Source organism: Arvicanthis niloticus, chromosome 1 (genome assembly GCF_011762505.2).
Source record: "Arvicanthis niloticus isolate mArvNil1 chromosome 1, mArvNil1.pat.X, whole genome shotgun sequence".
Classification (NCBI taxonomy): Eukaryota; Metazoa; Chordata; class Mammalia; order Rodentia; family Muridae; genus Arvicanthis; species Arvicanthis niloticus.
Window position 1 is genome coordinate 19,044,194 of NC_047658.1, and position 27,878 is coordinate 19,072,071.

At 46.9% G+C, this 27,878-nt stretch overlaps 1 protein-coding gene across 1 annotated transcript; it reads right to left on the minus strand.

The window, feature by feature from the left end:
- Snrnp70 (small nuclear ribonucleoprotein U1 subunit 70) lies at positions 1–19,225 on the minus strand. Its single transcript, XM_034489565.2, has 10 exons — positions 19,002–19,225; positions 18,165–18,321; positions 15,660–15,722; positions 15,467–15,521; positions 10,562–10,626; positions 10,377–10,439; positions 6,905–6,986; positions 3,815–3,916; positions 875–962; positions 1–798 (listed from the first exon to the last, which is right to left on the minus strand). The coding sequence occupies exons 2-10, from the start codon at positions 18,309–18,311 to the stop codon at positions 135–137; spliced, it is 1,329 nt and encodes a 442-aa protein (XP_034345456.1). The 5' UTR covers positions 18,312–18,321; positions 19,002–19,225; the 3' UTR covers positions 1–134.
- Between the last annotated feature and the right edge of the window lie 8,653 nt (positions 19,226–27,878).

Genomic DNA, 27,878 nt, shown 5'->3' on the forward strand with positions numbered 1-27,878 from the left:
TCAACAGGAAATTAATTTTATTTTTAAACCCAAGGGACCGGAACAAAAAAACTCTACCCTCAGAGGGCAAGCCATGGTGGAAAGGCTAGGAAGGCAGACAGCAAGGTAAGAGCATGTCCACAACACAGGCCTCTTCATTCAGGCGCTGCCTCCATCAGATATCCATTCTCTGGGGCCATGTACCCATCACCACCCTCTGCTTCCATGTACATGTCTCGACCATCACTACCTATCCCTTCCAGCCCATTGTCCTGACCACTGCCACCCCCACCCCGGGCCTCATCCCTGCCCCGCTCACTGCCCCGCTCCCCACGCTTGTGCTCCCGATCCCGATCCCGGTCTCGGTCCCGACGGCGCTCCCTCTCACTCCGGTGACTTCGACGCCTCTCCCTGTCTCGATCCCGGCCCTTTTCTTCTGGGCCATCAGGGCCTTCAGGGCCAAGCTCTCCAGGAGGCCCATCATCAGGAGCTCCATCACCAGCTTCAGAGGGTTCAGCCATATCGCCGCCGCCACCACCACCTCCTCCTCCACCTCGAAGCTCCTCTTTTCGTTCCCGCTCCCTGCGTGCTCGTTCTCGGCTCCGACTGCTCCTTCGCTTCCGGTCTCGGTCCTTGTCCTTGCTCCGCTCCCTAGACCGGCGCCGCTCATCCTTGTCTCGACTCCGGGAGCGCCTCCTCCGGTCCCGAGAGCGGGAGCGTCTCCTTTCTCTCTCCTTGTCTCGCTCTCGGCTTCTTTCTCTGCGCTCCCGCTCGCGGTCCCGGTCCCGGTCTCTGTGTGGAAGCGGGGAGGGGCCCGGCCTGTATGAGGTTAGCACTGTGTGGCAGGGCACCCCTGTGACTGCCCTTTCCCAAGAAACCAGGTGCCCAACCTTACCTCTCATCATATCGGGAAGTGTCATCTCGGCCGGAATGCCTGATGTTCACATCTGCCCCACCTCTTCTGGTACCACCAAGGCCACCTCCTATGGGCCAAGCAAAAGAACACACAGGGTCAGTGGAAACAGTTCAAAGGGGAATATCTTAAAGGGGCCTATGCAGCTGACAAAAACTGAGCACCTCTACTCACTGCCATGGGGCATAATCTCATGCCAATCATTTCCATGTCCACTGGTTGTAGGAAGCCATGCTATCCAGCAAGGCTTTTACAAGCTGGGGGACACCCTAACAGGAACCTTCTTGCCTCCCAAGCTAGTCAATCTTACCTGAGGCTGGAGATTTTGGGTTGGTCCAGTACCAATTTGTACTTTGAGCACAAAGTCCAAAGTGTGAACCCATAGAAAAGCTGAGAGAAGCTAGGTTTAGTTCTGAACCACTTTAATCCCATACTTCGGAGGCAGAGGCAGCCTGGCCCACAGTGAAATGAACATTGGGCCAGCGGCTGCTACATGGTGAGACCAACCAACCCAAACACACCACAACCTAGGTTCCCAGGGTACCCTACATTTCCAGCCTTCTCAGCTGCCTCTTGCTCCCCGCATCTGCCATGTAACATTTACCTTGCTTTCCTTTTCTCTGTACCTTCTACTTCCCTGTCAGTCTAGAAGCACCAATTCAGACCCTGCCCTGCTCATCACACTACACCACGCTCCACGAACTGTTAGAGGCCATCAGCACCTCCCCAACTGTTCAAGGAAAGCGCTACCACACACACCCCCCCAGATTCTGACATGCCACAAAAGTACTTCAAACCTGCACAGATTTAACACCTGGTCTAGAAAGGTGGTATATACCCAACCAATTGCACTAGGGAGCAGGTGGCAGTCTTATCTCTCAGAGAGGAATCTATCCTATTTGCCCCCAGTGACTTGGCAAGGAAGGGCCATGGCTAGGAATCCCAACTGCCAGTGGTGATTTCCTGCACCACCCACCTGAAGGTCTAGTGAGCTGGGGCTGTGCTCACACAGGAGCACAGGCAAAGGGAATCGGTCAGCCAAATGATAGGCTGTTAAACTAGGTGTAAGTAACAGGTTGGACTACTACCCAGACTTCCAACTGCTGGATCACAGCCTAACAATGAACTAGTCCATCATCAATACAAGAGAATGTCTATAGTGAGAATTCTGTAATTTGGGTTGCTTAAAAAAAAAAACAAAAAAACAAAAACCACAAAAACATTGTAAGAACACGTTTCCATTTGAATCCCGGGTGTGGGGATATGGGACTGTTCTGAAGCAGCGGATCTGCCTCCTGCTACAGAGGATGGTTTTGCCAACTGCACAGTTTCTGTGATTGTGTGACATTTGGAATTCTGGAAACTCTTCAAAGGGCATATGAATTCTGGAGATCCAAGAGGGTAGGTTGTTGGTTTGTTAAGTGGTCAGGCACAAAGAGACGAGAAGAAATTATATATCCTAATGGTGACGATCAAACTTGCCCCAAGGAACTAAATAACCCTAATCAGCAGGTAGTCTCCTCCTTTTCAACCCCTGATTGTATTATTCACACCTCTTTCCACTCCTCTCTATCCCCCCGACCCCTCTTATATAGTGTTAGGGAGTTGAAAGGGTGGAAGGATAAGGGTTGAAAAAAGAATGCACAAAGTAGCCAAAGACAGCTACAATGTAAACATCTTGTCATTAAAGGTTGAGGCAGGAGGCTTCCCTGGGCTTCACAGGTGAGACCATTTTCAGAACCTCACACAAATAGTAAAATACCACCATGCAGTACATGTGGAAAAATGCTGCACAAAGTCTCTCCTAGGCTAAAGTGTCTGTCCATGTGAGTGAAGAAGGCACATACCTTATTAGATTAATACCAACAAGTCTGTACACCACAACTGGCTTGTTTCTGAGACTTCATTCAGCACAGCACAGCCTCAAGAAGCCACCCCTTTTTAAAAAAAGAACTGGAGGTCCCTGGGGTTGGGATGGTAGGTCAACTCAGTAAAGGTACACAGGTGAAAGCAAAGCCAGGCAATGCTGGCTCAGACAGAGAAGCACCTGGCACAAAAGACCTAAACTCAGCCAGGGCCTAATTTGAGGCATCAGCAAACAGCACAGAGACTGACACCTGTCTACAGAGTGAGCAGCAAACAGTCAAAGTCCAGCCTCAAGGTCTTGGTAAAAATCTATTGATACCACAACCCATGGGACTGAGACAAGAGCCTCACATCAGTAGCACCTCTATAATTATACTTTAAGATCCTCATATGTGCCGGGCGGTGGTGGCGCACGCCTTTAGTCCCAGCACTTGGGAGGCAGAGGCAGGTGGATTTCTGAGTTCGAGGCCAGCCTGGTCAACAGAGTGAGTTCCAGGACAGCCAGGGTTACACAGAGAAACCCTGCCTCGAAAAACCATAAAAAAAAAAAAAAAAAAAAAAAAAAAAAAAAAAGATCCTCATATGTATTTCAAGACTTGCCACAACCACCAGAAAGGCAGTGAGGGGACAGATGCAAGATCAGAGCACAGGCTGCTGCCCTCTTGCTCCCAGATGTGAAGCCAGGTACTGGGCTGCTGACTCAGCTAGAGAGTGAATGAAGAAGCCATTCAGTGAGAGCAAGAGCAAAGTTGGAGCCAGTACTACCCTCCAACCCAGCCCATGATAGCAAGTACATGGGTATAAGGTGGCTGAGGTCAGTGAAGTTACCCACACTGCACAAGAGCTGTTGCTGGTCAGTCACTCATGCAGAAAGACCAGGGTATGCTTGGTGCTCATGTGTAGGTGTCTGTGTGCACCAGTGTCCAAAGCCATGAAGATGATGAGAAGACAAGCTGGAAATGGAGAGGAGTAGGCATATGGGTTGGGGAGACTGAAGGAAGAATAATCTCTAATCACAGGTCCAGGCACCGAGAGAGGGCGGCATACAGCACTCACCTAGCCGCCGGGGCCTCCAGCCCTTCACAGTCCGGCCCCTCTCCACATCCACGAGGACCCTCCTGCCATCTATCTTCTTGCCATCTGCGTGCTTGTAAGCGGCTGCAACAGATGTGGGGGAGGGGGAATTCCCCAGAAGGTCCTCTAGTCAGACAAGGCTCTGTACAACAGCACCCCTGCCCCTCAAACCCCATCTGCACACATACACGCACACGCCCACCAGTCAGCCAGGCAACCAACAGCCAGACAGCCCTCTCCACACCCTGAAGGGCCTGCTCCATCCAGCGCTTGGTTCCTTTTTGGTACCCCAATGCTACTGGGGGACAAAACATTCACCCTGCCTGCCCCCCACCCCTGACCCCCGGTTTCACATGATGGAGCAGCCCCCTCCTGCCAGGGCGGCCAAAGTTGCTGCAAAGAAACTGGAGGTTAGCTGAATGCTGGCCTCTGCTGTGGGGAGGGCTCCTCCACACCCAGGCATGCACCCTAGACACCATGCTGGGCAGGAGGCTGGCTTGGCCCCTCCACACCCAGGCATGCACCCTAGACACCATGCTGAGGCAGGAGGCCCACTGGGCCCCTTCACATCCAGACCACACCAGGGTTTTTGTTGTTGTTGTTGTTTGTTTGTTTGTTTTGTGTGTTTTTATAGGGGAGGTCAGTGTGAGGAAACAGACATCAGAACAGAAATGAAAAGGAGTGGAAAGACCTTCAGGAACTAGCAGGGATACAGGTGGGTGCTGAGCTCCCCAGGGGCCTTCAAGGACCCTGGCTGGACCCAGAGGGACATGTGCCGTGCTACTCAAAATCCCTGCCTTACCTGAGCCGACTGACCCTGTCACCACCTAGCCTGGCCAGCTCTGTCCTCCAAGCCGAGGTCAATAGTCAGCAGGGCATGCAGCCCAGCCTGAACCCTCAGGGAAGTTGAGGAACATAAGACATAGTGGGAAGGCCCAGAGCCCAGGCCTGTGATCAGGCAGGGCTGTTAAGAAGGCCAAAAAGTCCCTGTCCAGGTCCCAGCCCTGGCCTAAGGGGCTGTGCTCACCAACCACAATACCCTGACCCACCCCTGCCCAATCCCCCCCAATAACAACCAGAGGAAGAGAAAAAGGTGCCATTTACCGATGCCGGCCTTGCGGGTGTCCAAACCGAGCGGGATGGGGGGGGCCCGGCAACTCCTGGGGGCCTGGCGAGGAGGCGGGCTTCCCGGGGGTGGGGTGGGGGTTGGGACACGGGACTGCTTACCTGGAGACCCCAAGCTTACCTGAGCACTCACACAGACCCCACACCCACCACCATTGGGGCAACTAAAGCTACAGGGAACCCTGAGAGGGAGACTACATTTCCCACATCAACTAGAGACAGGTGTATGAAGGAAAAAAGGGAGACTCAGAGGAATGATTAGCGCCTGGGCTGGGAGACCTGGGTCTATCTATCCTGCCCAACCTAAACAGTGGGCCTCAAGGCCTCAAAAGCACCTACTGCTCACCACTGCCTCAGTCACGCTCCATTAGGTAAGGCCCAGCACTCAGTACTGGGTCAGGCTTGCTTTCCACCTTCCACTCCATATGCCCTCCCACTAGTGGCAACAGTTCTGAGGCTAGTACAGAGGGGACACACCTGGGATCCAAAGAGAATGCTTCCCATGCTCCAGGAGGGGCCAATTGGCCCCTAACCCCAGAACAGAGTGAGAGGGTCAGTCAAGTACAGGAACCCTGCTCAGGTTCCCCATCCCAAACCCCAGGAGAGGTCCAACCCAGAAAACAGCAAGAAGACCATGTAATTGTGTCAGTCTAGACTTCTCTCTCTTTCCCTCTCTTTCGCCTCTGTGCAGATTTAGTTAACACTACATCTTCAGTTGTTTTAAAGCCTGTTCCACCCCTCCCATACCCTGAACCCCAATCCATGCACTTTGAGGAGCTCAGGCACTGGACATCACAGCTGCCTTCTTGGGAGGCTCCCACCACACCAAGGAAGACAGGAGGGACACAATACCCCAAGCTAGAAACCAGAGACTTTCCAAGACCACTATGGTGACAACTCCACAGAAGTCATAGGGCAGGGAGGGTTGGGCTGAAGGGCTCCACATAGAGCCCTGGTCCCAGGACACCCCAGCTTTAGGATTGCCAATATGACCCAGGTGTCAGAGGCTGGGTGGAGCCCGACTATGGATGGAGGCAAATGCCTCTCCCATCGAGGTCCACCCTTCCCCTTGGGATCAGTGAGATTACCAGAGAGCATGTGGATGGGGGCAAGAGGGGTGGAGGGCACCCAAATGAGGAAAGGGCTGTGGGTGAAGGGAGACTGAAAGGTGACTAGGGTGGGAGGGGAAGCCTCGCTGTTCCTAAGCTGCCTGGCTAAGCTGGGCTGGTGTGCGGTGCTGTGATCTTACCCATGATACAAACCCTTATACCAACCATACACTGAGGTGTTGTAAGGGGAGCGTAAGCATCAGCTGCAAGCCAGCTGCGTGGTGGCTGCAGTGACAATAAGAACAGTCAATTAATACGGCGGCCCCTGGACACGCCGCAGCCCTGCCCACCCCCACCCATCCAGCCCTACCCAAATGGACGCCGCATAGCCTCAATGGGGCTGTGTAGCTGTGGGGTGGGTGCTAAACATACCCACCAGATCACTGCTTAATGAGGACTGAGTGGGGGTTGGAGTGAGGAGGTGGAAGGTCGGGTGGCCCACCCCAGTTCTACTGGGGGGAGGAGAGGGCTGGTTCAAAGGCCAGCTCACTCCAACCTAGTGGCCCCCAACTCTAGTGGGGGCCTAATGGGGAGAAGTTCCCCCAAATCCGCCTCCTCCCACCTCAGCTGGCTCCATACCCCACCCAGTGCCCTCCTGGGCCCTGAGGTTCAACGTGTGACACTTACCTCCCTGGGCTCACACACACGTTGTGGGGGGTTTGGTTTTTGATTTTTAAAAAACATGTATATAAATATATAAAAAAAAAGATATATCAGAAACAGAGGGAGAAGAGACAATGCTAAAGTCAGGTATGGCAGGGGAGGGAACAGACGACGGGGGAGAGGCCGGGCAGCAGAGGTAGAGGGCCAGAAGGAAGGGCAGAGGCACAGTACTCACAGTGCATGTCTCGTTCATGCTCATACTCGATGAAGGCATAACCGCGGGGTTTTCCAGAGCGTTTACTGTATACCATGTGAATCTGCAGGGCAGGCAGGAGGCGGTCAGCCCCACAAGTTACAGGGCTGCCCCACCCACACCATAACACAACTTATAACACAGGCCTTGGGCTGGGGGACACACCAGTAACAGATTTATCCTTCAAGCGTCCCAAGGGACTCTCACTCTAGTAAAAGCCAGAGTCCAGAGGAAACCAGAGGTGCACAGAGGCAACATGTGACAGGCACAGCATCCTGCAAAGCAGTATGGAGAAGGCTGTGGACACAGCTCTATGGAAACTGAGCGTTCTGATGGTGGCTATCTCCAGATGAGGCTACAAGGCAGATAGGCATTGAGTCAAGTACACCCAAAGCGAGCCAGGTGTGAAGAATGAACAATGTGCACAGGATAAAGGGCCACTGTGGAGAGTCCATGTCAACAGGGCAAACAGGAGTCTGCTGCTATGTGCAGGCTGAGCCCAGTATACGGGAAGGCAAGGCGGCTAGAGGACCCAGAGCACTTAAGAGCCCTCTGTAGGACAGAGCAGGCATGAGAGAACACATAGCCATTGGGCTTTGGGGATTGGGAGGCAACAATTTCAGAGATGACCCAGAGAATAAGAGAAAGGCCAGACGGCCCATCCAAAGCCTTGCCCTTGGCTAAGCAGCTTGTGTCCTTCAGGAGCACCAGGTCTTACTCTGTATCCCAGCAGAGGGAAAGGGAAATAAGACACAGAGCAGTGAAGTTTTATGCCAAAGCTTTGCTCAGTAACTATCTTTCTTGTTTTTCTGTACAGACCTCAGTCTGTAAGCCAGGCTAATCTTTTCTTTTCTTTTTCTTTTTTTTTTTTTTTCCATTAAACTCGGGCAGAGTCACATGGGAAAAGCGGGATTGGAACCGGGAGAGACAGAGCAGAACGGCACCTTAGCCACTGTGCCACCGCTGGCTTGCTAGCCAGGCTAGTCTTAACCTTATAAAAATTTTACTGCCTCTCTAGGGCTAGGATTACAGCTATGAGCCACCATTTTTAAAGTTAGTATGTTTTCAGATGTTCACATGTCACCACCAGTCAAAGATAGTTCATATATCTAGGTTGGGTATTGGGTTACACTTCTGATTGAGCATTACCAAACTTATAAAGCCTTTGAATAACATTTTTAAAAAATGTATAAAAGCAAAAAGGAAAAGGGGGCATGGGATAGGGGTTTTCTAGGGAGGGGAAATGGGAAATGGGGAAAGGGGATGGCATCTGAAATGTAAATAAAATATATAAAAATAAAAAATAAAATAAATAAGTTAGTATGTTTTCTTTTATCTTCTGTCCAGTTTTTTTTCTATTTAAATAATTTCTTGAAATTATAATTACTTCATTTCCTCCCTCCCATGCTCTTTCAAATTCATTGCTTTTTAATTTTTAATTGTTGCTACATGTATGTGTTCATGCATCTCTTAAGTACTATTTGCTCAGTCCATACATACCTACATGATTTTAGGGCTGACCATTTGGTACTGGATAACCAATTAGTGTGCTGTTTTCCTAGTTCCCTTCTGACTGTTTCTCCTGTGTACATTTGCTGGCTCTTGCGTGCATGTGAAAGCACGTGCACACTCTCTCTCTCTCTCTCTCTCTCTCTCTCTCTCTCTCTCTCTCTCTCTCTGTGTGTGTGTGTGTGTGTGTGTGACAGAGAGAGAGAGAGAGAGAGAGAGAGAGAGAGAGAGGGAGGGAGAGAGAGAGAGAGAAGAGAAGAGAAGAGAAGAGAAGAGAAGAGAAGAGAAGAGAAGAGACAGATTTTACTAACTTTGGCTAGCCTGAATTTGATATGTAGACCAGGCTAGCCTAAAAAAAAAAGAGATGTACCTGCCTCTAACCTCCCGAGTGCTGGGATCACAGGAATATAGCCTGGCAGCATGTTTCTAGCAAAGGGTCAGAGGCAGACACCTCAAATGCAGAGCCACATAACACATCCTGTCATAGGTGCCTATCTCTGCTTCATAGCATTAACTTCTGCAGATTATACAAAAATTAACAAGTCTTCCTTAACTACCAGTAAATTCAAGGCCAGTTTGGACAACTCAGCAACACATTTCAAAGTAAAACTGGGAAGGGCTGGATAAATGGCTCCTGCTGAAATCCAAGTTCCATTCTTACCAACCACAGGACGGCTAACAACAGTCTATGTATAACTCTAGTTCCAGACTGAGGGCACTGTGTGCACTTGGTATACATGCAAGCAAAATACACACCCAAGTAAATCTTAAACAAAAAAGAAAAAAAAGAAAGAAAATAAAAAATTCTGTGAAAGGGCTGGGGCATGTGGCTTAGTTGGAAGAGTGATAACCCAACATGCATGAAGCCCTATATTCAATCCCCAAAACATCAAAATTAAGGTCATCCTCTATATAATGAACTCAAGGCCAACCTGGACTATGTGGGACAATCTTAAAAGAGCCAGTGAATGAGATAGCTGAGCTTGACCTCCAGGACTCATAACGAGGAAGAAAATCCATTTCACAAGCTGCTCCCACACATGCCAATCCTATCCTCCTTCCCAATGTAATAAGGCAGTGCAGAGGACCCAAGTTTAGTTCCTAACATCTACACAGCAGCTCACAGTCATATGTAATTCCAGATCCAGGGGATCCAATGCCTTCTGCTGGCCTCCAAGGGCACTGCACCCATGTGAACACACATACATACAGGTAGTCAGGAACATAAAAGAAATCTAACAAATAAAATTTAAAGCAAAATGGGTCAGTGGTTAAGAGTACTTGATGCTCTTGCAGCAGACATAGGCTTCCCATCATCCACATGGTGGCTTACAATTCTGTGTAACCCCAGTTCCAGGGGATTTAGCAACCTATTCTGGACTCCTTGTGTACCAAGTACCAGTTTAGTAATACACTTAGATGCACACAGGCAAAGGACACTCATATACGTAAAACAAAGAATTTTTAAATCTATAAAGCAGCAATACTACAAGGACTGGGGATATAGTTTCAGGTACACTGCTTGTTCAGCATATATGCCTCTACCCTGGGCTTAAGCCCTAGTTCTGGGGGCAGAAGAGAAAGAAATAACTAATTTAGGTCTTGGGCAATAATTTGCATTAAGTTTTAGGCAAGTACAAATTGTAAAAAACAAACCACCCACCCACACACCACCCAAACACAACCTAACCTCAGTGGGCATGACTGACTACCCATATACCAACTTAGAGCAAGCTGAACCTTGCAGACCTGTGCTTTAAAATCCACAAGGACTCACCATTTCCAATGTTACTTCTGATATTAAAGCAATAATAAAAGAAATAAACCCAGGCCCAGAACACTGTGACCCGTCCTTGGACTGGGAATCCAGCAGTCTTCCTCTCTTCAGGCTACTGCTCCCTCCTCAGAGTACCCCCAACTCAACCCTCCACCTGGACACACTTACTCTTTTGATGGGTCCATACACCTCAAACTCTCTCCGAAGCTTAGATTCTGTTGTGTCATAGTTCTACAAGACATAAAGCTAGGTTAAATGGAAGAAGCACATCGTTCCAAAGCCCTTGAACCACTCAGGACTAGACCCAAACACTCAGCAGCCTAAGGTTCCCATGCCAGGAACTGGGTACTTACCACTCTAGCCACAAACAGAGTCTTGAAGGCATCGCCCTGAGCATTGGGATCATTGTGAGGGTCCCCTGTACAAGGAGAAGAGAATCTTTAAAGTAGACAGTGCCCAGAGTTTTGGATAGAGGAGTAATGGGAAGAGGCTGAGTACATGAACATGGAACCAAGGCATCCCCCAAGAGAAAAGCTCAGTGACTTAGTAAGCTTGAGAACACACCCTGTTTTAGGTCTGGGTTCACTAAACTTCAATGGCTTTTTCTAGAGTGATTGACAGATGATGACAACAGGCTGCTCTGATGAAAATGACATCAAACAGATAGGATGTGGCAAAAAGCCACTTCAGGAGCTGGAGAGATGGCTCAGCAGTTAAGAGCACTTCCAGAGGTCCTGAGTTCAATTCCCAGCAACCACATGGTGGCTCACAGCCATCTGTAATGGGATCTGATGCCCTGTTCTGATGTGTTTGAAGAGAGCAATGGTGTACTCATATACATAAAATACATCTTTAAAAACAAATAAATAAATAAATGCCACTTCAGAACTATAAATTTTGGCTAGCCACTCCCAGTGCAAGGTGAACTGAGCAGTAACTAAGTCCTTGGGCTCTCTCTGGAGGAATGACTTGAGCTAGCTTATGAAAGACTGCAACCATAGCATAGGGGGAAGCCAGATACCAAACAGTCTCAGATCTCAGACTATGAAAACAGAGTCCATGATAGGCGGGGTATGATGGCCCATGTACCAAGGAGGCAGAACTTAGTCTGGGCTACATAGTGAAACCCTGTCTCAAAAAGGAAGAAAGACAGTTAAGAGGTTTTCTCCTCCATACCCTACAGCCTGGGCTAGTGCTAAAAGCAAATGACCAAGACCAAGCAGTATAAATAAAGAATTACCAAGGCCTTGGACACCAAGCATTTAGTCTTCAGAAAAAGACCAAGACTCTATTAAGCAATCCTAATGGGGTGGTGGGGGTGCTAGAAGCTATACCCCGTGCTGAGCATTCTGTGCCCATCTTATTAGCTGTCCTGGCTCTGTCACTCATACAATCCTTAGAGTATAGCTGAACTGGCAAATAAAGAGATCATAGAAGAGACAGAAACGGAGTTTAAATGGGAAAAGGGTGAATGCTAAGATTCTGAGGCCAGCCTGAGCTACAGAAAGTAACTCTGTAAAAAATTAAAAGGGGAGGCTGGAGAGATGGCCTAGTGGTGAGCTGCTCTTCCAGAGGTCCTGAGTTCAATTCCCAGCAACTACATGATGGTTCACAACCATCTGGGATCTGATGGGATCTGATACCCTCTTCTAGTATACAAAAATAAATCTTATATTACAATAGCCGGGCAGTGGTGGTGCACGCCTTTAATCCCAGCACTTGGGAGGCAGAGGCAGGTGGATTTCTGAGTTCGAGGCCAGCCTGGTCTACAGAGTTCCAGGACAGCCAGGGCTATACAGTGAAACCCTAGCTCAAAAAAACCAAAGAAAGAAAGAAAGAAAGAAAGATAGATAGATAGATCGATCGATCGATCTTGGCTCTTCTCAGAATCATAGCAATTTGGAAGAACACAACATCAGGTATGCCTAGGATCTTTGAGCAAGAAAAAAAGGGCTATGTCTTCTGTCTTCCACTGGCAGTCAAAGCAGTGCTGATGCTTAAGCAGTCTAGACAAACAGTCCTTGTTATAGATTGTGTTTATCATATTGACAGGTCACAGGCATTAATATTTTACAGGTTTCTTTAGTTATCAGTGTGACCTTCCCACCAACATGCAAACTAGATCCAAAGAATCAGCCACGGTGGTGGTCCTTTCTATCTATCGTAAGGGCATGGCTGTTAATATGGTGACATTAGAGGGTTCTTCAAGACATTAAGACTTTCAACTGCACCGCCACTCAAAAGATGCCCCTCAACATTGCCAACCTCATTCCAAGATCTGTCCTGCCACCTGTCCCTAGGCAGGGTTCAATCCTACAGTCCCCTTTTCCTTTCTCTTTAACAGCCAGTACCTAACTAAGTGTTCATGTGTGTCAAGGCTGAACGTCTTAGGACTCACTTGTCAGCACCCTAACACAGAAGTAGACCACAGGAAGCCTCAAAGCTAGAAAACTTCACTAGGCTTCCCATTAGTTCAGGTGAAACCTCAAAACTTCCCCTCTTTATAAGATACTTTACAACTCAACAAGGCACTACTTGTTTTCCATTTTGCAAATAGGAATAATCATTCCTGCTGCACACAGAAGCCACCAGGAGTTCATAACATGAAGTCCATCAAGTGCTCAGCAAAGGGACAGAGTCTCCTTTAACAGAAGCTGTCTTTTGACAGGGGAAAAGCAAGCTTCTATAGTTTTAGACAGATACTCTATTGCACTCGATGCATCCCTGCTCTATTTTGGACAATACAATGAACCTGCTTCAATTACCAACATGGAGCCTGATTTAGTTGATCTCTACATTCCCCAATCCAACTTGTGAATTTCAGTGACATCTCTGAGCTTGCTATGATGGTCTTCAATACATTTCAATAAATTGAAACCACAGTATCATTGTTAATGACTAACTTCTAACTTCATTTACAGTCCCTCAAATGGGGCTGTATCAGAATGATACATGTATATACCACACATTTAGAATGATACATACATACACCACACATTTAAACTCCAATCCAATCAAGCACAATGTCTCGCTTGGTTGATGAGTTCCCCCGCCAAGGCCCCCCACCTTTTGTTTTGTTTTGTTTTGTTTTTGTTTTTTTTCCAAATACGTTTCTCTTTGTAGCCTCCTTGGCTGTCCTGGAATTCACTCTGTAGACCAAGCTGTCTACGGTCCCCCTATTCCCTGCCTTCAACTTTTCCTCATCAGGTTTTTTTTTTTTTTTTTTTAAGATTTCTGGTCATGAGTCTGCCCTACATAATCTCCCACATTCTCCAATTGGTGCAAGGCACACCTGAATCAGAAGGAAGAGACGGGCATTATGCTGAGGGCAAGAAATGCGTATTTGTCTTTAGAAAGCTCCTTTAGAGAATTTGGGCCGGGGAGACAGGTGAAAAAGACACACTGCTAAAGCACTATGTAAGTTCCTGGACACGAAACCTCTCTCGTTGTGACATTTAGCAAGTTAACACGGACAGGTCTTTGTGACAAGCTAGGGGAAGTTATAAATGGTGTTAGGATGGCTAATCTTAATCAATCTGGGATCAACTAAAACTCAGGCAGCCAGGCATGCCTTTGAGGACTTCTAGATTTAATCATTTGAGGTTAGAAAACCCAACTTAAATCTGAGTCATACCTTTTGTTGGGAGCCTGCATAAAACCATGAATGAAGGAAGCTTTCTACCTGCCTGCCTGCCCTGACTCTCCTGCCAGGGTCATCCATCCTGCTGCTGAAGCATTCTTTCACTGGTACTAGAGCCTATTTCTTCAGAATTCCAACATAGACTTTACAATTAACAAATTCTTAAGTATTTCTGTTGAAAAAAGTCATTGTTTCACTGCCCAGACCACAGCCTGTAAGACACAGACAGACAGACAGATAGACAGACAGACAGACACATACCCCATTTCTATCAGTGCTGTTCCTTTAAAGAACACTAGCACAGGTGCTAAAGACATTTAGCATCATCTGGAAAAACTATGCACACATCTGAAAAGCCATCTCTTAGGGAAGGCAAAGTCCCATAAGAATTAGGAGGTGCTCCGGCAGCTTGAACATGGAGTATGAGGTATCTGAGAAAATACACAGATCCAGGTATAGTACAAAAGCTAGCTTATTCATCATGGGTACTAAGTACTCTTGAGAAAATCCGCAAGTTCTAAAATACAGTTTAGAAAAGATTAATTCAACAAGGCTGCAGATAATAAATGGAGATAACCTCATCCTCTGATGAGTCTTTACCTACTCAACACAGATCTGATACTTTTGTGAGTCTGATTACCAAGTACTACTTAAATCCTCCATATCTGGAGGGTGTAGCATCTCCAATTCCAAGATCAGGGAGCTGGGATACAGTGAGGGTCAACCGGCCAGATCGCCTCATGCCTTACCTGAAGACAGTGGAATATGTTCCTTTCAAGAAAAGGCAAATGACTGAGGTCTCCCTACATGTTAAAAGCCTAAACCAACTGGAGATGACGAGATGGCTCAGCAGTTAAGAGCACTGGTTGCTCTTCCAGAAGGATGAAGTTTGATTCCCAGCAGCCACATAGCAACTCATAACTGTCCAACTGCAGTTCCAGGGAATCCTATGCCCTCTTCTAATATTCTACATGCATGTAGGCAAAACACCCATGCGTATAAAAAAATTAATAAAATAAAACATACAAGAACTGTAAAAAGGAAAACCTGATGTTGATGGAATTTCCAACCCCAATAAGCTGGTATAAAAGGCATGCAGCCAATTATTATAATCATAACCTAACACCACATTAACGTATTCCCCAGGTTTAAGACCCCTGGAGGGCTACGTGAGCTATGTGGGTCTGCTCCATCGTGGCTTCCTCCTCCTCTTCAGCCTCTCCCTCTGGTTCTCATCCCCTTCTCCTCTCCACCTGGCCCCACCCTCAAAGACCTCCCGTCTCACCTTTCCCCTCCACTGCCCAATCACAGGGTCTAGCCTTTACTGACTAGTTAAAACGGGGAGAAGGTTCAAATGAATGCGTGACTGACTGACTGCTCATGGGGGTGGGGGAAACTCCTAGAGGAAACAGAATTAATTAACTTCAAAACACAAACAGGCCAGGCTGTCATCAGGACAGCCCAGATCGCCTGATCCAAGTGCCGTGTTTGGCAAGTGGCTGCTAGGAGAGTGAACCCAACTCTGCTCCTCAGGCGCCCAGGAGAAGACCCACGTGTGACCTGGGAAGAGGGTCAAAGTCAGAGTGCAGGGGAAGATTGTTAGGAGGGAGAATCTTACACATTTTCAGCTCTGTCTCCACTTCCTGCTGTCGCCGTTCAATTTTTTCCCGTCTCTGCCAGTAGAAAAAAGAAGTAGAGTGAGTGTACCCAGAAATACCTTGATGTCAGGGACCATCTGGAAAAATGTAGCTAAAACAATACAACAAAACAAAACCCAAAACCCGAAAGCCTAAGAGGTAAAAACAACACACCTTTCTCTCCATGCGCTCTTCCCGAGTTTCTGCCCTTGTTGGAGGAGGGGCATCTCGAGGGTCCTAGGAACAAGAAAAGTGACAGGGAAGGAATGTCGATGGAAAACAGCAAGACATACCACAAGGAAGACTCTCAGCACCTTCCCATACACAAATACCGAAAGTTCCCTCTACTGATAGAGTCAAGGAGTGGTCCAGATGAGGTATACTCTATGGACCAATGCTGACCAGACTGCTGCACATCTGTGGCATGGTCAACATAGACATTTCCAGTGTTCAGAAAATTCTGCCTAGTCCAAGTAACTATGTCTACTAGGCATAATTTAAAAAAAAAATTAAATCTCATTTTTGAAGGTCTTTTAAAAAAAACATAGAAATAATTTTTTAGCATTTAACAAAAGCATCAATTGCTAGGCAGTGGTGGCACACACCTTTAATCCTAGCACTTGAGAGGACTGGCAGGCTGATCTCTGAATTGGAGTCCAGCCTGGTCTACAGAGCAAGCTCAGGACAGGAAAAAAAAAACAAAAAACAAAAAACATCAATCTAAATACCTGTAGACATTTGTCATGACATAGGTGATATAGCTATAAAGTACAGTACCAAAGCTATATGGTTCCTTCCCATAGTCAAGAATCCTGTCAACTTTCTGTAGCTCCACATATGATTTACAGAGAGCCAAATGCTAGACGTATGTCTGAAACAGTGGTGGACAGGGCAGACCTCCAAAGTAAGACAATCTGTAACACCACAGCAAGTCAGATAATCCTCTCCAGGCTCTCATTAAATGCTAATTGGCACATGACCTGCAAAAAGGGTGCCAATGAACTGTACCCATTAAATAAAATGTTTATTGGATAATAACATTTCTCAAGTGGAGGTTTACCAAAGCAGGCAGGCAGGCAAATATTACTAAAGAATCATCTTTCTGTTATCTAGTAAGTTCTGCTTTTCCTACTTAATGTCAGAATGTTCCTCCTAAGACTTCTGGTTATTCGGCAGGATTTCTTAGATTTGCTCTGAAGGTAGGCATGACAAACTTTCTGCATAAAAGAACTGACTCCAAGGAGCTCAAGTGATTCAGATTTAGTCATATGTACTCAGCAAGTACAGAGCCAAACCCCTAGCTTCCAGTCTTAAGCACTGCAGGACAAACTGCTCAGCCACAGTAAACACTATCCTCTTTTAAAAATCATTTAAGCCGGGAGGAGGTGGCGCACGCCTTTAAGCCCAGCACTTGGGAGGCAGAGGCAGGCGGATTTCTGAGTTTGAGGCCAGCCTGGTCTACAGAGTGAGTTCCAGGACAGCCAGGGCTACACAGAGAAACCCTGTCTTGGAAAACCAAAAAAACAAAACAACAACAACAAAAAAAAAAAACCCACGTTTGTTTATTTATTTATTTAGATAAGGATGCATTCATGTATCACAGTACATGCAGAGATCAGAGGACAACATGTTAGAACATATCCTCTCCTTCCACATTGTGGACTCTAGGAACAGAACTCAGATTTCTTGGCAGTAATCACCTTTTACTGCTAAGTCATATCATCTACAAAAACTTGCCCTCTCAACATAAAAAAGTAACTACATTAACAAACGTTGACATTTACTACTGGTTTTACCTTACTGCTACCTCTTGCTAAAGGCCAACCTAACCAATGCGTTAAATATCATGTTTTCTGGATTAGTGGTAGACACGTATAATTCTGGCTTTTTGAGCAGAGTAAGCATCATGAGTTCAAGGCCAACCTTAGTGAGAAAGGGAAATCTACAAGACCAGCCAGGGTTCCATTAAGACTTCCCCCCCCCCCAGACAAAACAACAACAACAACAACAAACAAACAAAACAAAATCAACATAGGTGGCTCACCCAGCCCTGGGGAGACAAAGGCAGGCAGATCTCTTGAGTTCGAGGTCACCCTGTTCTACAGAGTGAGCTCCAGAACAGTCATAGCTACACAGAGAAACCCTGTCTGGGGGCTTAGGGAGTCAGGGCAGAGACACACTTGTCAATGTAACCAATTTGGCCAATCGCTTGGGCTAGGAACTACCATATCCATACAAAAGACATTCTTAATCCTATAAGGAAATGAGCCACACACCCATTATAAGCAGCATTTACAAGACTAAGGAAGGAGGACGGAAGATGAGCTACATAGCAAAACCCTGTTTCAACACTCAACCAAAAGAAGTTAGCACTATGGTTCTGCAGGTTAAGGCTCTTGCCACCAAGCCTGACAACCTAGGCTTCATCTCCAGGACCCACAAGATGGAGGGAACAGACTCTTGCAAGTTGTCCTCTGACGTTCACAGGTTTGCACGTACATACCCACACATACACAAATGTGTAATTAAAAAAAAATTAAAACGCACACAAAAGCACAAAACAAGATCAGAAAAAGTAAAAGCCACATGCACAAACCACACAACTAAAAATGTTTTGAAGCTGAAAGCCTCAGCATAGCCTGCTCCCACCCAGAAGCCAAACGCTCCCAATGTGCTCACCTCAAACTCTCGGATGTACGGTGCAATGCCACAGTAAGGTTGGTTATGGTGTTTTTCATGTGGTAGCTTTTCCAAGGGAGGCAGGTATGGGATGGGGTCTCGAGGTGCAAAAAGGGCCAGAAGGTTGGGAGGCAGAAACTGTGTCATCTTGCCAAGTCTAAGACCAGAAACGTTATGTTAGCATGCTTTATTTAGCACAGATTTCTTTTAGGACCCCTTCACTGAAAAAAAGCAAACCAAACCAAACAAACAAACAAGAAGGATGCTGCTATCCCCGTTAATCGAGTGACAGACATCTACCTGAAAAAAAGATCTTGGCAGGAACTGAAAAGCAAAAGGCTAGTAACAGAAAACAAAGAGGAAAAGGAGTCAGGAGGTGTGTGACCCTGGGACCCTAAAGCCTCGAGCTCTAGAGGTTGCTCGTTTCATACCTTGAAGATTATGAAGTAGGGATTTCAAGGTAGGCCATAAGGATAATACCCCGCAGGCCAGGGGCCTCTGCGTAAAATATCTAGGATCCCAGAGACGAAAGGAATTATGGGTAGAGGTCCAAGATGCGAGGGGGAAAAAAAGGCTAAGGAAAAAAGGCAACACACAAACCGCAAGGGCCTGTGGGTAGGGTACCACAGGAGATTGGGGGAGGGGGACCCTTAGGGAAAGAGGACTGGAGTGCCCAGAGAACTCTGGGTAAAGGATGGGGGAAGCAGGGGGAAAAGTCTAAGGCACTGACCCGGGAAGCGGGCCACAGCCGCGGGGAAAGGGCTCGGGGACTCCGCAAGGGCTTGTGGGTAGCGGCCCCACTCCCCGTTAAGGCCATTTATTCACCCACTCACTCACCGCGCGGCGCTCTCCTCGGCTTGACGTTAGTCTCAGGCCTCGCGGCCGCCCTTCACAAACAAAAATCCCACTCTGGCTTCCACTTCGGCGGTGCCCGCGTCAGACAGCTTCTGTGGTCCGCGCAGCGCGCGCAAAGCAGGCCTTTCCTCGCAACCCGCGCGGCCTCAGCTCGCGACCAGAACTGGGGGTGGATGCGACCCGAATCCCTCCGCCTTTCGCACTGCGCATGTGCTATACGAGTCAAAAGAAACCCTCACAGAAGTCCAGGCCACTGCGCACGCGCGAAAGCTATAGGCCTCCTTAGATGCCTAAGCTTCCGCAGCCCAGAGGCCGTACTACGCGTGCGTTATCGGACCTAGGTTGCTCTCAACCTCGCGCTCTTGCTAACCGCCTATGACCGCGAGACACTTACTGATGTTCCACCCTTTTTCCTTACACTTCCCGGACCTTGTACGCATGCGTCTAGGTAATGCACGCGGACCATATCCTTCCGCAGCCTGCCAAAGAGTGCCTACCTGAACAGGGTCTTTGCGTTTATATTCTATTTAAGAGATAACTCGTTCCCAAATTTCTTGACTGTGCTAGCCACTGTTTGGACTCTAGGGTACAAAGCTCATGACAAAACAGTCTTCTTCCTGGAGCTCACATTGTTGAGAGAAAAGATACATCTGTTTGGTTTTTTTTTTTTCCTTTTTAATGTGTTCTGTTTTTTTATTTTTTTTCCAGACTAAGTTCCACCATATAACCCAAGATGACTTTGCATTTTGTATCAATATGTGTAATATGTGTGTGTGTGTGTGTGTGTGTGTGTGTGTGTGTGTGTGTAGTTTTGCTGTGGTTTGATTTTGTTTTGTTGTTCTTTTTGTTTGTTTGTCTTTTTATTTTTCGAGACAGGGTTTCTCTGTGTAATCCTGGCTGTCCTGGAACTCTGTAGACCAAGTTGGCCTTGAACTCACAGAGATCCACGTGCCTCTGCCTTTTGAGTGCTGGAATCAAAGGCATAGAGTACACAATTCCAGGCTTTTTCTTTTTCATCTCCTCCATTTTCTCTTTTTCTTCTTTCTTCCTTCCTTTTGTTTCTTTCTTCTTCATTCTAGACAATGAAGGATCTGGAGAGATGACTCAGCAGTTAAGGGCAAATGGCTGCTCCATCCAGAGGTCCTGAATAAGATCCTCCCGGGATTCACAGGATAGCTCACAACCATCTATAATGGGATCTAATGCCCTATTCTGTTTGATGCTCTCTGTCAGGCAGGCATACATGCAATAGAGTGCTCATACACATAAATAAATAAACCTTTAAAGGAGAGAGAGTATACACTGCCCATATAGCAGCTCAGGCTAACCCTGTCCATTTCACTCCCTTATTACTGGGATTACAGGCTCCTAGATTATTAGGGTTTGGGAGTAACCCCAGGGCTTCTTGCATGGTAGGCAACTCTACAAACAAATCCTCTCCACTCTGACCTTCACCTCTTGGCAATCCCCTTGACTCAGCTTTCTATGTGCTGGGTTTACAAAGTTTGTCACTACCCAGGGTTTGTAGTTTAAAGGCCAGCCTGTTCTACAGAGAAGCCTCTCTCAAGAAAAGAAGAAAAGGAGCTGGGGAGATGGTTTGTGTAGGTGCATCTTGCACAAGCATAAGGACCTGAGTTCCACCCCCACGCTCCTCCTGTGCACCCAGTCAAAAGCCTCAGCAGATAGCCCTGTCTGTAACCCCAGCACTAGGTTATTGAAGGGAGGATTTCTGGGGCTCAGTTGCCAAGATTCCAGGTGTAGTGAAAGGTACTGTCTGAATAATTAAGGTGGAGAATGACTGAGGAAAACCAAAAACCTGGAGGGCCTTGACCTCTGGCCTCCACCCCAACATGCAGTGCATGGCTGAACACAACTTTAGTCCCAGCATTTTGGAGGTAAAAGCAGGTGGATCTCTGGAATTTGACACCAGTCTTGGCTACATATGGCGTTCTGGGTCTAGATGTAGACCAAATCACAAAATAAAACACAAAGTTACAAAGTAACCCAGTAAAAACAAAACAAAAAAAAAAAAAAAAAAAACACAAAGTAACCCAGTAACCCAAGATGGCATTGAACACCTTATGTAGTGAAGGATGTGTTGGCATTTTGTCTAGGCTCCCCTCCCTCAGTTACCTGGCAACAGCCAGGTGTGCTCGACTATAAAGGGGCTGCTTGCCCGCTCTTCTCTCTCTTGCCATCCCCCCTCCCCCCTCCACATGCTCATGGCCAGCTTCTATTCTCTCTCTCTCTCTCTCTCTCTCTCTCTCTCTCTCTCTCTCTCTCTCTCTCTCTCTCTCTTTCTCTCTCTCTCTCTGCCTCTACTCCTTCAACTCCCATCCCCATGCCCTGAATAAACTCTATTCTATATTATACCATCATGTGGCTGATCCCTCAGGAGGAAGGGGTGCGTCAGCATGGGCCAGAAGAGCAGAGGCACCCCCTTCCCCACACCTGACTGCACATCCACCAAACATCTTCCTTCTTTCTTGATTTTTATAAAACACAACAGGACGACCTTGAACTTCTGGCCCTCCTACTTCCCTCCAAGTGATGAGGTTACTGACATACACTCCCATTCCCAGTTCATATAAGTGGTAGGGACCTTTTCAGGACCTTTCGTTTATTTGTTTATTTTTATTCACTTACTTTTGGGGCTGGGGGTGTGGTTTGTTTATTTTGTTTTGGTGTTTTTTTGAGACAGGATTTCTCTGCCTGTAGCTCTGGCAGTCCTGGAACTATCTCTATAAATGAGACTGTCCTTGAACTCACAGATATCTACCTTCCCAGTGCTGGGATTAAAGGCATGTGCCAACATGCTAGGTTCCTTTATTAATTTACTCTCTTATATATTACATCCTAACCGTAGTTTCCCCTCCCTCCTCTCCTCCCAGTCCACCCTCTCACCTTCTCCTTCCTCTCCCACTCCTCCTGTTTCCCTTCATAAAAGGCAGGTCTCCCAGAGATATCAACCAAACACAGCATATCAAGTTGCAATAAGACTAGGCACTGAGAGACCAAATCTTTTAAGTTCAGATTTCATTTTAGAGAACTTGACCTAAATTTGAGTTCAGGTAAACTAACAGGCTAGTATCTAGCATTAGTTTCCAAGTTGCCCCACAACAAAACCTGAGCCTAGCTCCAGTCTCCAGGCTAATCTGCAACAAGACCAGCATCTCCAGGTTACACCCTCAACAAGACCAGCATCTCTAGGTTATTCCAACAAACCTGCACACCCAGGTTACAAGCCTGCCACCTACCTAACAACCACCAATGCAGAGGGGAGCAGAAATTAAGTTTATGATATGACTCCCAGCACCAGCCAATTATGTTAAAGTCCACAGTAGCTTTCCAATTAGATGCTTTAACCCTTATCCCTGCGCCCCCCCCCACTTGCTGCTTACTATAAAGCCTTGCCCTAATAGATGTTCCAAAACTGTTCTGTGTGATGGGGAGAGGGGGACAAGCTATCTTAAATAGAATAAAGGCCCTGATGTGAATTGCATCCTCCTGTCTGTTTTTGGGGGGATCACTAACATTTCCCTGGCACTACAGCACCTCTCAAACTGAAGAGATGACTCAGTGGTTAAGAGCACTAACTGCTCTTCCAGAGGTCCTGAGTTCAACTCCCAGCAGCCACACATCTGTATTGGTGTCTGATGCCCTTTCTGGTATGTCTGAAAACAGCTACAGTGTACTTATATACATAAAATAAATAATTTTAAAAAAGATTAGGCACCTCTTCTTATATTAAGGCTGGACAAGGCAACCCAGTAGGAGCACAAGGGTCCCAAGCAGCAACTGATTTTGACCACTTTCCAGCCTGATATAGGTTTTTCTTGACTATCAGAGAGCAAATTGCCATGGCAGTTCATCCTTTATTTATTTATTTATTTATTATTATTATTTTTTTTTTTTTTTTTTGGTTTTTCTAGACAGGGTTTCTCTGTGTAGCCTTGGCTGTCCTGGAACTCACTTTGTAGACCAGGCTGGCCTCGAACTCAGAAATCTGCCTGCCTCTGCCTCCTAAGTGCTGGGGTGAAAGGCGTGCACCACCACTGCCCGGAGTGTTTTGTTTTTTTTTTTTTTTTTTTTTTAAGATTTATTTATTTATCTTATTATATGAGTACACTGTTGCTGATTTCACACACACCAGAAGAGGGCATTGGATCCCATTACAGATGGTTGTGAGCCACCATGTGGTTGCTGGGAATTGAACTCAGGACCTCTAGAAGAGCAGTCAATGCTCTTAACCTCTGAGCCATCTCTCCAGTCCATATCCTGGATTTTTTTTTTTTTTCCCAGAGCTGAGGACTGAACCCAGGGCCTTATGCTTGCCAGGCAAGTGCTCTACCACTTAGCTAAATCCCCAACTCCTCCATATCCTGTCTTAAAAGCAAAACAAAACTCCAAAAACAGAACAAGGAGCTGGAAAGATCGCTCAGTAGCTAAGAGCTCTGGCTGCTCTCACAGAAGTCCTGGGTTCGATTTTCAGAAAACACTGGGGGCTTACAACCACCTGTAACAACAGATCCAAGGGTTCAGTGAGTACCAGGCATGCGTGTTGTACCCAGACATGCAAAACACCTACACATGAAATAATACAAATCAATTTTAATTAAAAAAACATTTTAAAATAAGTTTAAATATTTTTAAATGTAACTCATCTTCCGTCTGTAATAAGTTTAGCTCCTCCTCTGTATCTGAAGCCACTAGATGATTGACAGAGCTCTTGACCCAGACAGGGAAACCTTGGAGACAGGAGCTGAGTGTGGGAAGGGGCTCTAGATTCCAACATGTTAAGATGCCTGTTAAACTGACAGTTTAACAGTGTAGGGCATGCATGTAATCCTAGGACTGAAAAGATGGATTAAAAGTTGGCCAACATCTTCAGCCTAGACAACCCCAAGGAGCCTTTGCTTCAGTGCACAAAATGTCTCAGTGCTTAAAGTATCTATACCCAGAAAACACCAAGAGCTGAGTTCTGATCCCCAGCAACCATGAAAAAGCAGGGTATAGCAGAATGTATTTGTAATCCTAATGCTGGGGGCAGGGGGAGAAGACTCGGGCAGTAACGTGGAAAAGCTGGGCGTCTAGATTGTTTAATGTCAGGTGTTTGTTTTCATTCAAGCATAGCATACTGAGGTGTGAACATTTGTGGAACTGCACGAAGGGTGTTCATGAGCTGAGCTGTTGGTTTCTGAGATTTACTTTGAGTGAGTGTATGTGAGTGGGTGTATGTGTGCATATGTGCTCCTGTGTGTGGGATGTGTGTGTGTGTTGTGTGTGCAAGAATGGGTGCTGGCAGAGGCCAGAAGAGGGTGTAGAATCCCCTGGAGCTGGAGTTATAAGTGGTTGTGAATTGCTCAGAGTGAACACTGGGTATAGAACCTTCGTGAAGAGCAAGTACCCTTACCTGCTGAGCCACGCCTCTGAGCCACGCCTCTGAGCCACGCCTCTGAGCCACGCCTCTGAGCCACGCCTCTGAGCCACGCCTCCAGCCCTATTTCAGTTTTTTGGAGCAGAATCTTTCTATATAACCCAGACTGACCTCAAAGCTTCAATCCTTCTATCTTCTTCCTGATAGATTATTGATATCACTCCATTTGACTCTTAAAACAATTTGGAAGAGAAGGGAGGGTTGAGACAGGGTTTCTCTGTGTATCATTTATTTTGTGTATTGGAGATGAAATCTAAGATCTTGAATAATCATGCCAGGAATCCCTCGCTGGGGATCAGGCGCTTGACCATATAGCTGCATAGATACTCAGCTTCCTGATGTTCTCTTGTCAACACCATTACCTCTCCAGATAATCAGGAACAATACTTCCCAACTCAAAAGCCTTCACTTAAGCCTTTCATAGTCTGTTTGCCACAAGAAGCAATAGTCTAAGGTCCCAGTGATTAGGATATGGACTTCTTTGTATCTCCTGCTCCTTTACTGTAGACACAGAAGTAGGAGCAAGGATCCCAGCTGTTCTATGGCTATCAAGAGACACATGGCCACTGCAACTCTTATAAAGGCAAGCATGTAATTGGGGCTGGCTTACAGTGTCAGAGGTTTAGTCCACTATTATGGTGGGAAGCATGGCAGCGTGCAAGCAGACATGGTGCTAGAGAGGTACCCAAGAGTACCACAGCTGTATCCTCAGGCAGCAGGAAGAGACAGTGACCCCTTAGGTCTGGCTTGAGCCTCTGAAACTTCAGAGTGCCCCCCTCCCCTGACATACTTACTTCTTCCAACAAGGCCACACCCACTCCAACAAGGCCACATGAGTCTATGGGAGCCATTTTCTTTTTTTTCGTTTCCCTTTTAAAGATTTATTTATTTTATGTATATGAGTACACTGTAGCTGTCTTCAGACACACCAGAAGAGGGCATCAGATCCCATTACAGATGGTTGTGAGCCATCATGTGGTTGCCGGGAATTGAACTCAGGACCTCTGAAAGAGCAGTCAGTGCTCTTAACCACTGAACCATCTCTTCAGCCCCTATGGGAGCCATTTTCATTCAGGCCTATAAACCAACCATGCGTGAGTGCTACAGGAAGGTGGAAGGGCACATGCTGGGCAGAATAAGATCTAACTTTTGAGAAGAAGGGTATCAGGACAAACGGTAACATGGCTTCAGTACAGTGAAGTGTTTTAATGTCATTTTTGCCTCCCCTCCCCCCAATGTATCTATAGAGAATTCCCTAGGGTGGGGTTGACACATAGCACCTTCAAGTGGTGGCAAGTAAAGACCAGGGGAGGGGGCTGGAGAGATGGCTCAGTGGTTGAGAGCAGTGGCTACTCTTCCAGAGGTCCTGGGCAACCCATGTGGTAGCTCTTGACTACTATAATGAGATCTAGCGCCCTCTTCTGGCCTGCAGGCATAATAAGTAAATCTTTGGGGGAAACAAAACCCAAACCATTGGCTTTTCCAGAGGATCCAGAGTTCAATTCCATATAGCAACTTACACCTGTCTGTAACTCCAGTTCCAAAGATCCAACACAGAAACACATACACATAGAACACCCATCAATTATGTATATGTGTACACACACACACACACACACACACACACACACACACATATGTAAAAGACACACAGGGAAGGAGTTAAACCCTGAGATGCAGGCTATTATTCCAGCCACTCTTCAGGCCGAAACCAGAAGGTTGCGTGTTCAAAGCTCATCTGGGCTACAAAAATGGTTTCAAAATCATCCTGGCAACTTAGCAAAGATTTGTCTCAAAATAAAAATGAGAAACAAACAAACAAACAAAAAGATCTGGAGAAGTAGCTGGACAGCAGGGCTCTCCTTTAGTCAGGTAGTCACTGAATGTCTCTATCACTTTCCACATTGTTACTTAAAGACTGGCTGTCCAGTAAGTCCAGGGATCCTCCTATCAGGGTCTCCATGACCAGACTTTTTAAAGACATGGTCTCACCAGCCAGGCCTACACAGAAAAAAAAAAAAAAAACTTTCTTGAAAAAAATAAAAAACAACAAAACAAAAAGACAAGATCCCACTGTGTAGCCCTGACTGGCCTGGAAAGTTATGTGTAGACCAGGCTGGCCTCAAACCCACAGGATGGCTTGCCTCTGCCTCCAGAGTATTGGAATTAAAGACATGTGACACAACACATGGTCTCATAACTAACTTTTTGGAGTGAGAGGGTGGGGAGGGCAGAGGCAGGAGGATCTCAGTAAGTCCCAGAAAGATAAAGCTGGGAAGGGAAAGGCCAGGTTTAGCAGGGAAACCTCTTGGTGCAGGTCTCCATCCGACCAGCAGAGGGCGCCCGGGATCCCTTTCCCCGAAAGTGACTAGCTATCAATGTCCTTTACTAACACCCTACCGCATAAGAAGGGACTATTTTTTTTACCTAGTGTCATTAGACACCGGTGGCTGGAAAGCCATCTTCTGTCTGCCCTTCGGCTCCCGACAGTGACCCTGCGCATCTCCCAGGCCGACTCTAGACCCTTCCAGGCAAGTTCTGCCTCCTTTGGCGCCATTCTTGGCTTCAGCTTAGGCTTTATTAATCTCAAAACACGAACAGAAATTCTAAGTTCAAACTCAGGAGCTCTTAATGGCCAGGGATCCAGCGCACAGAGGCAACAGTTCACAGTTGCAAAAGAGGCTCCAAGAATTCGGAAAGCACCAGGGCCGCTGCAGAACTCCTTAGGAGAGGAATAAACACATGACGCCAGACACATAAAAAGACGTTCGTTCATTGAAAGATACTTGGAGAGAAATAAAGCCAGCAACAAATCCAGATGTGGTGGTACACATCTGTCATCCCAGCAATTGGGAGGCAGAAGCAAGAGTACTGCAATATTGAGCCAGTCTGAGATACATACCCAAACACAGTGTCTGGGGGAAAAAAAAAAAAAAGAGGCAGAGAGATACAGAGGCTCCCAACAGAGAGACAGATGTGGCGACAAGTGGTTAAGCGGGTACATCCCCCCAGGAGGACGGACTAGACACAGAAAGACTGGAAATGGAAGAGGAAAACAGATGGTGCAGGTGGCTCATGACTGTCACCCCGGCAAACTGAAGGACGAGGCAGAGGATCGCCACAAGTTCGCGGGCAGCTTAAATGACAGGCTGAGAAGACTGTCTAAATAACAAACAAACAAATAAACAGCCATGATCCCATATGCCTGCAATCCCAGCATTTGGGAGGTGGAGGCAGGAGGATCACAAATTCAAGGTCATTTCAACTATACAGAGTTCTAGGCCACTTTGGGCTACATAAGACCTCGTGTCATGAAACCAAAAGCCAAACAAATAAAATAGATGACTACAAGGGCAAGTTCATGAGATCCACGGAAAAGCGCCCCGGGTGGCAGTGGGGAAGGGCAAGTGTGGGAACGGCAG

Bases quoted from the DNA above. Each gene is read 5' to 3' on its own strand.
- Snrnp70 (XM_034489565.2), bottom strand. From the start codon at position 18,311: ATGACACAGTTTCTGCCTCCCAACCTTCTGGCCCTTTTTGCACCTCGA. The intron at 15,522-15,659 runs GTGTGTTGTTTT...TTCTACTGGCAG, and splicing joins AAGAGCGCATGGAGAGAAAG to AGACGGGAAAAAATTGAACG. The intron at 963-3,814 runs GTGAGTGCTGTA...CTTGGCCCATAG, and splicing joins CTGGAGGCCCCGGCGGCTAG to GAGGTGGCCTTGGTGGTACC.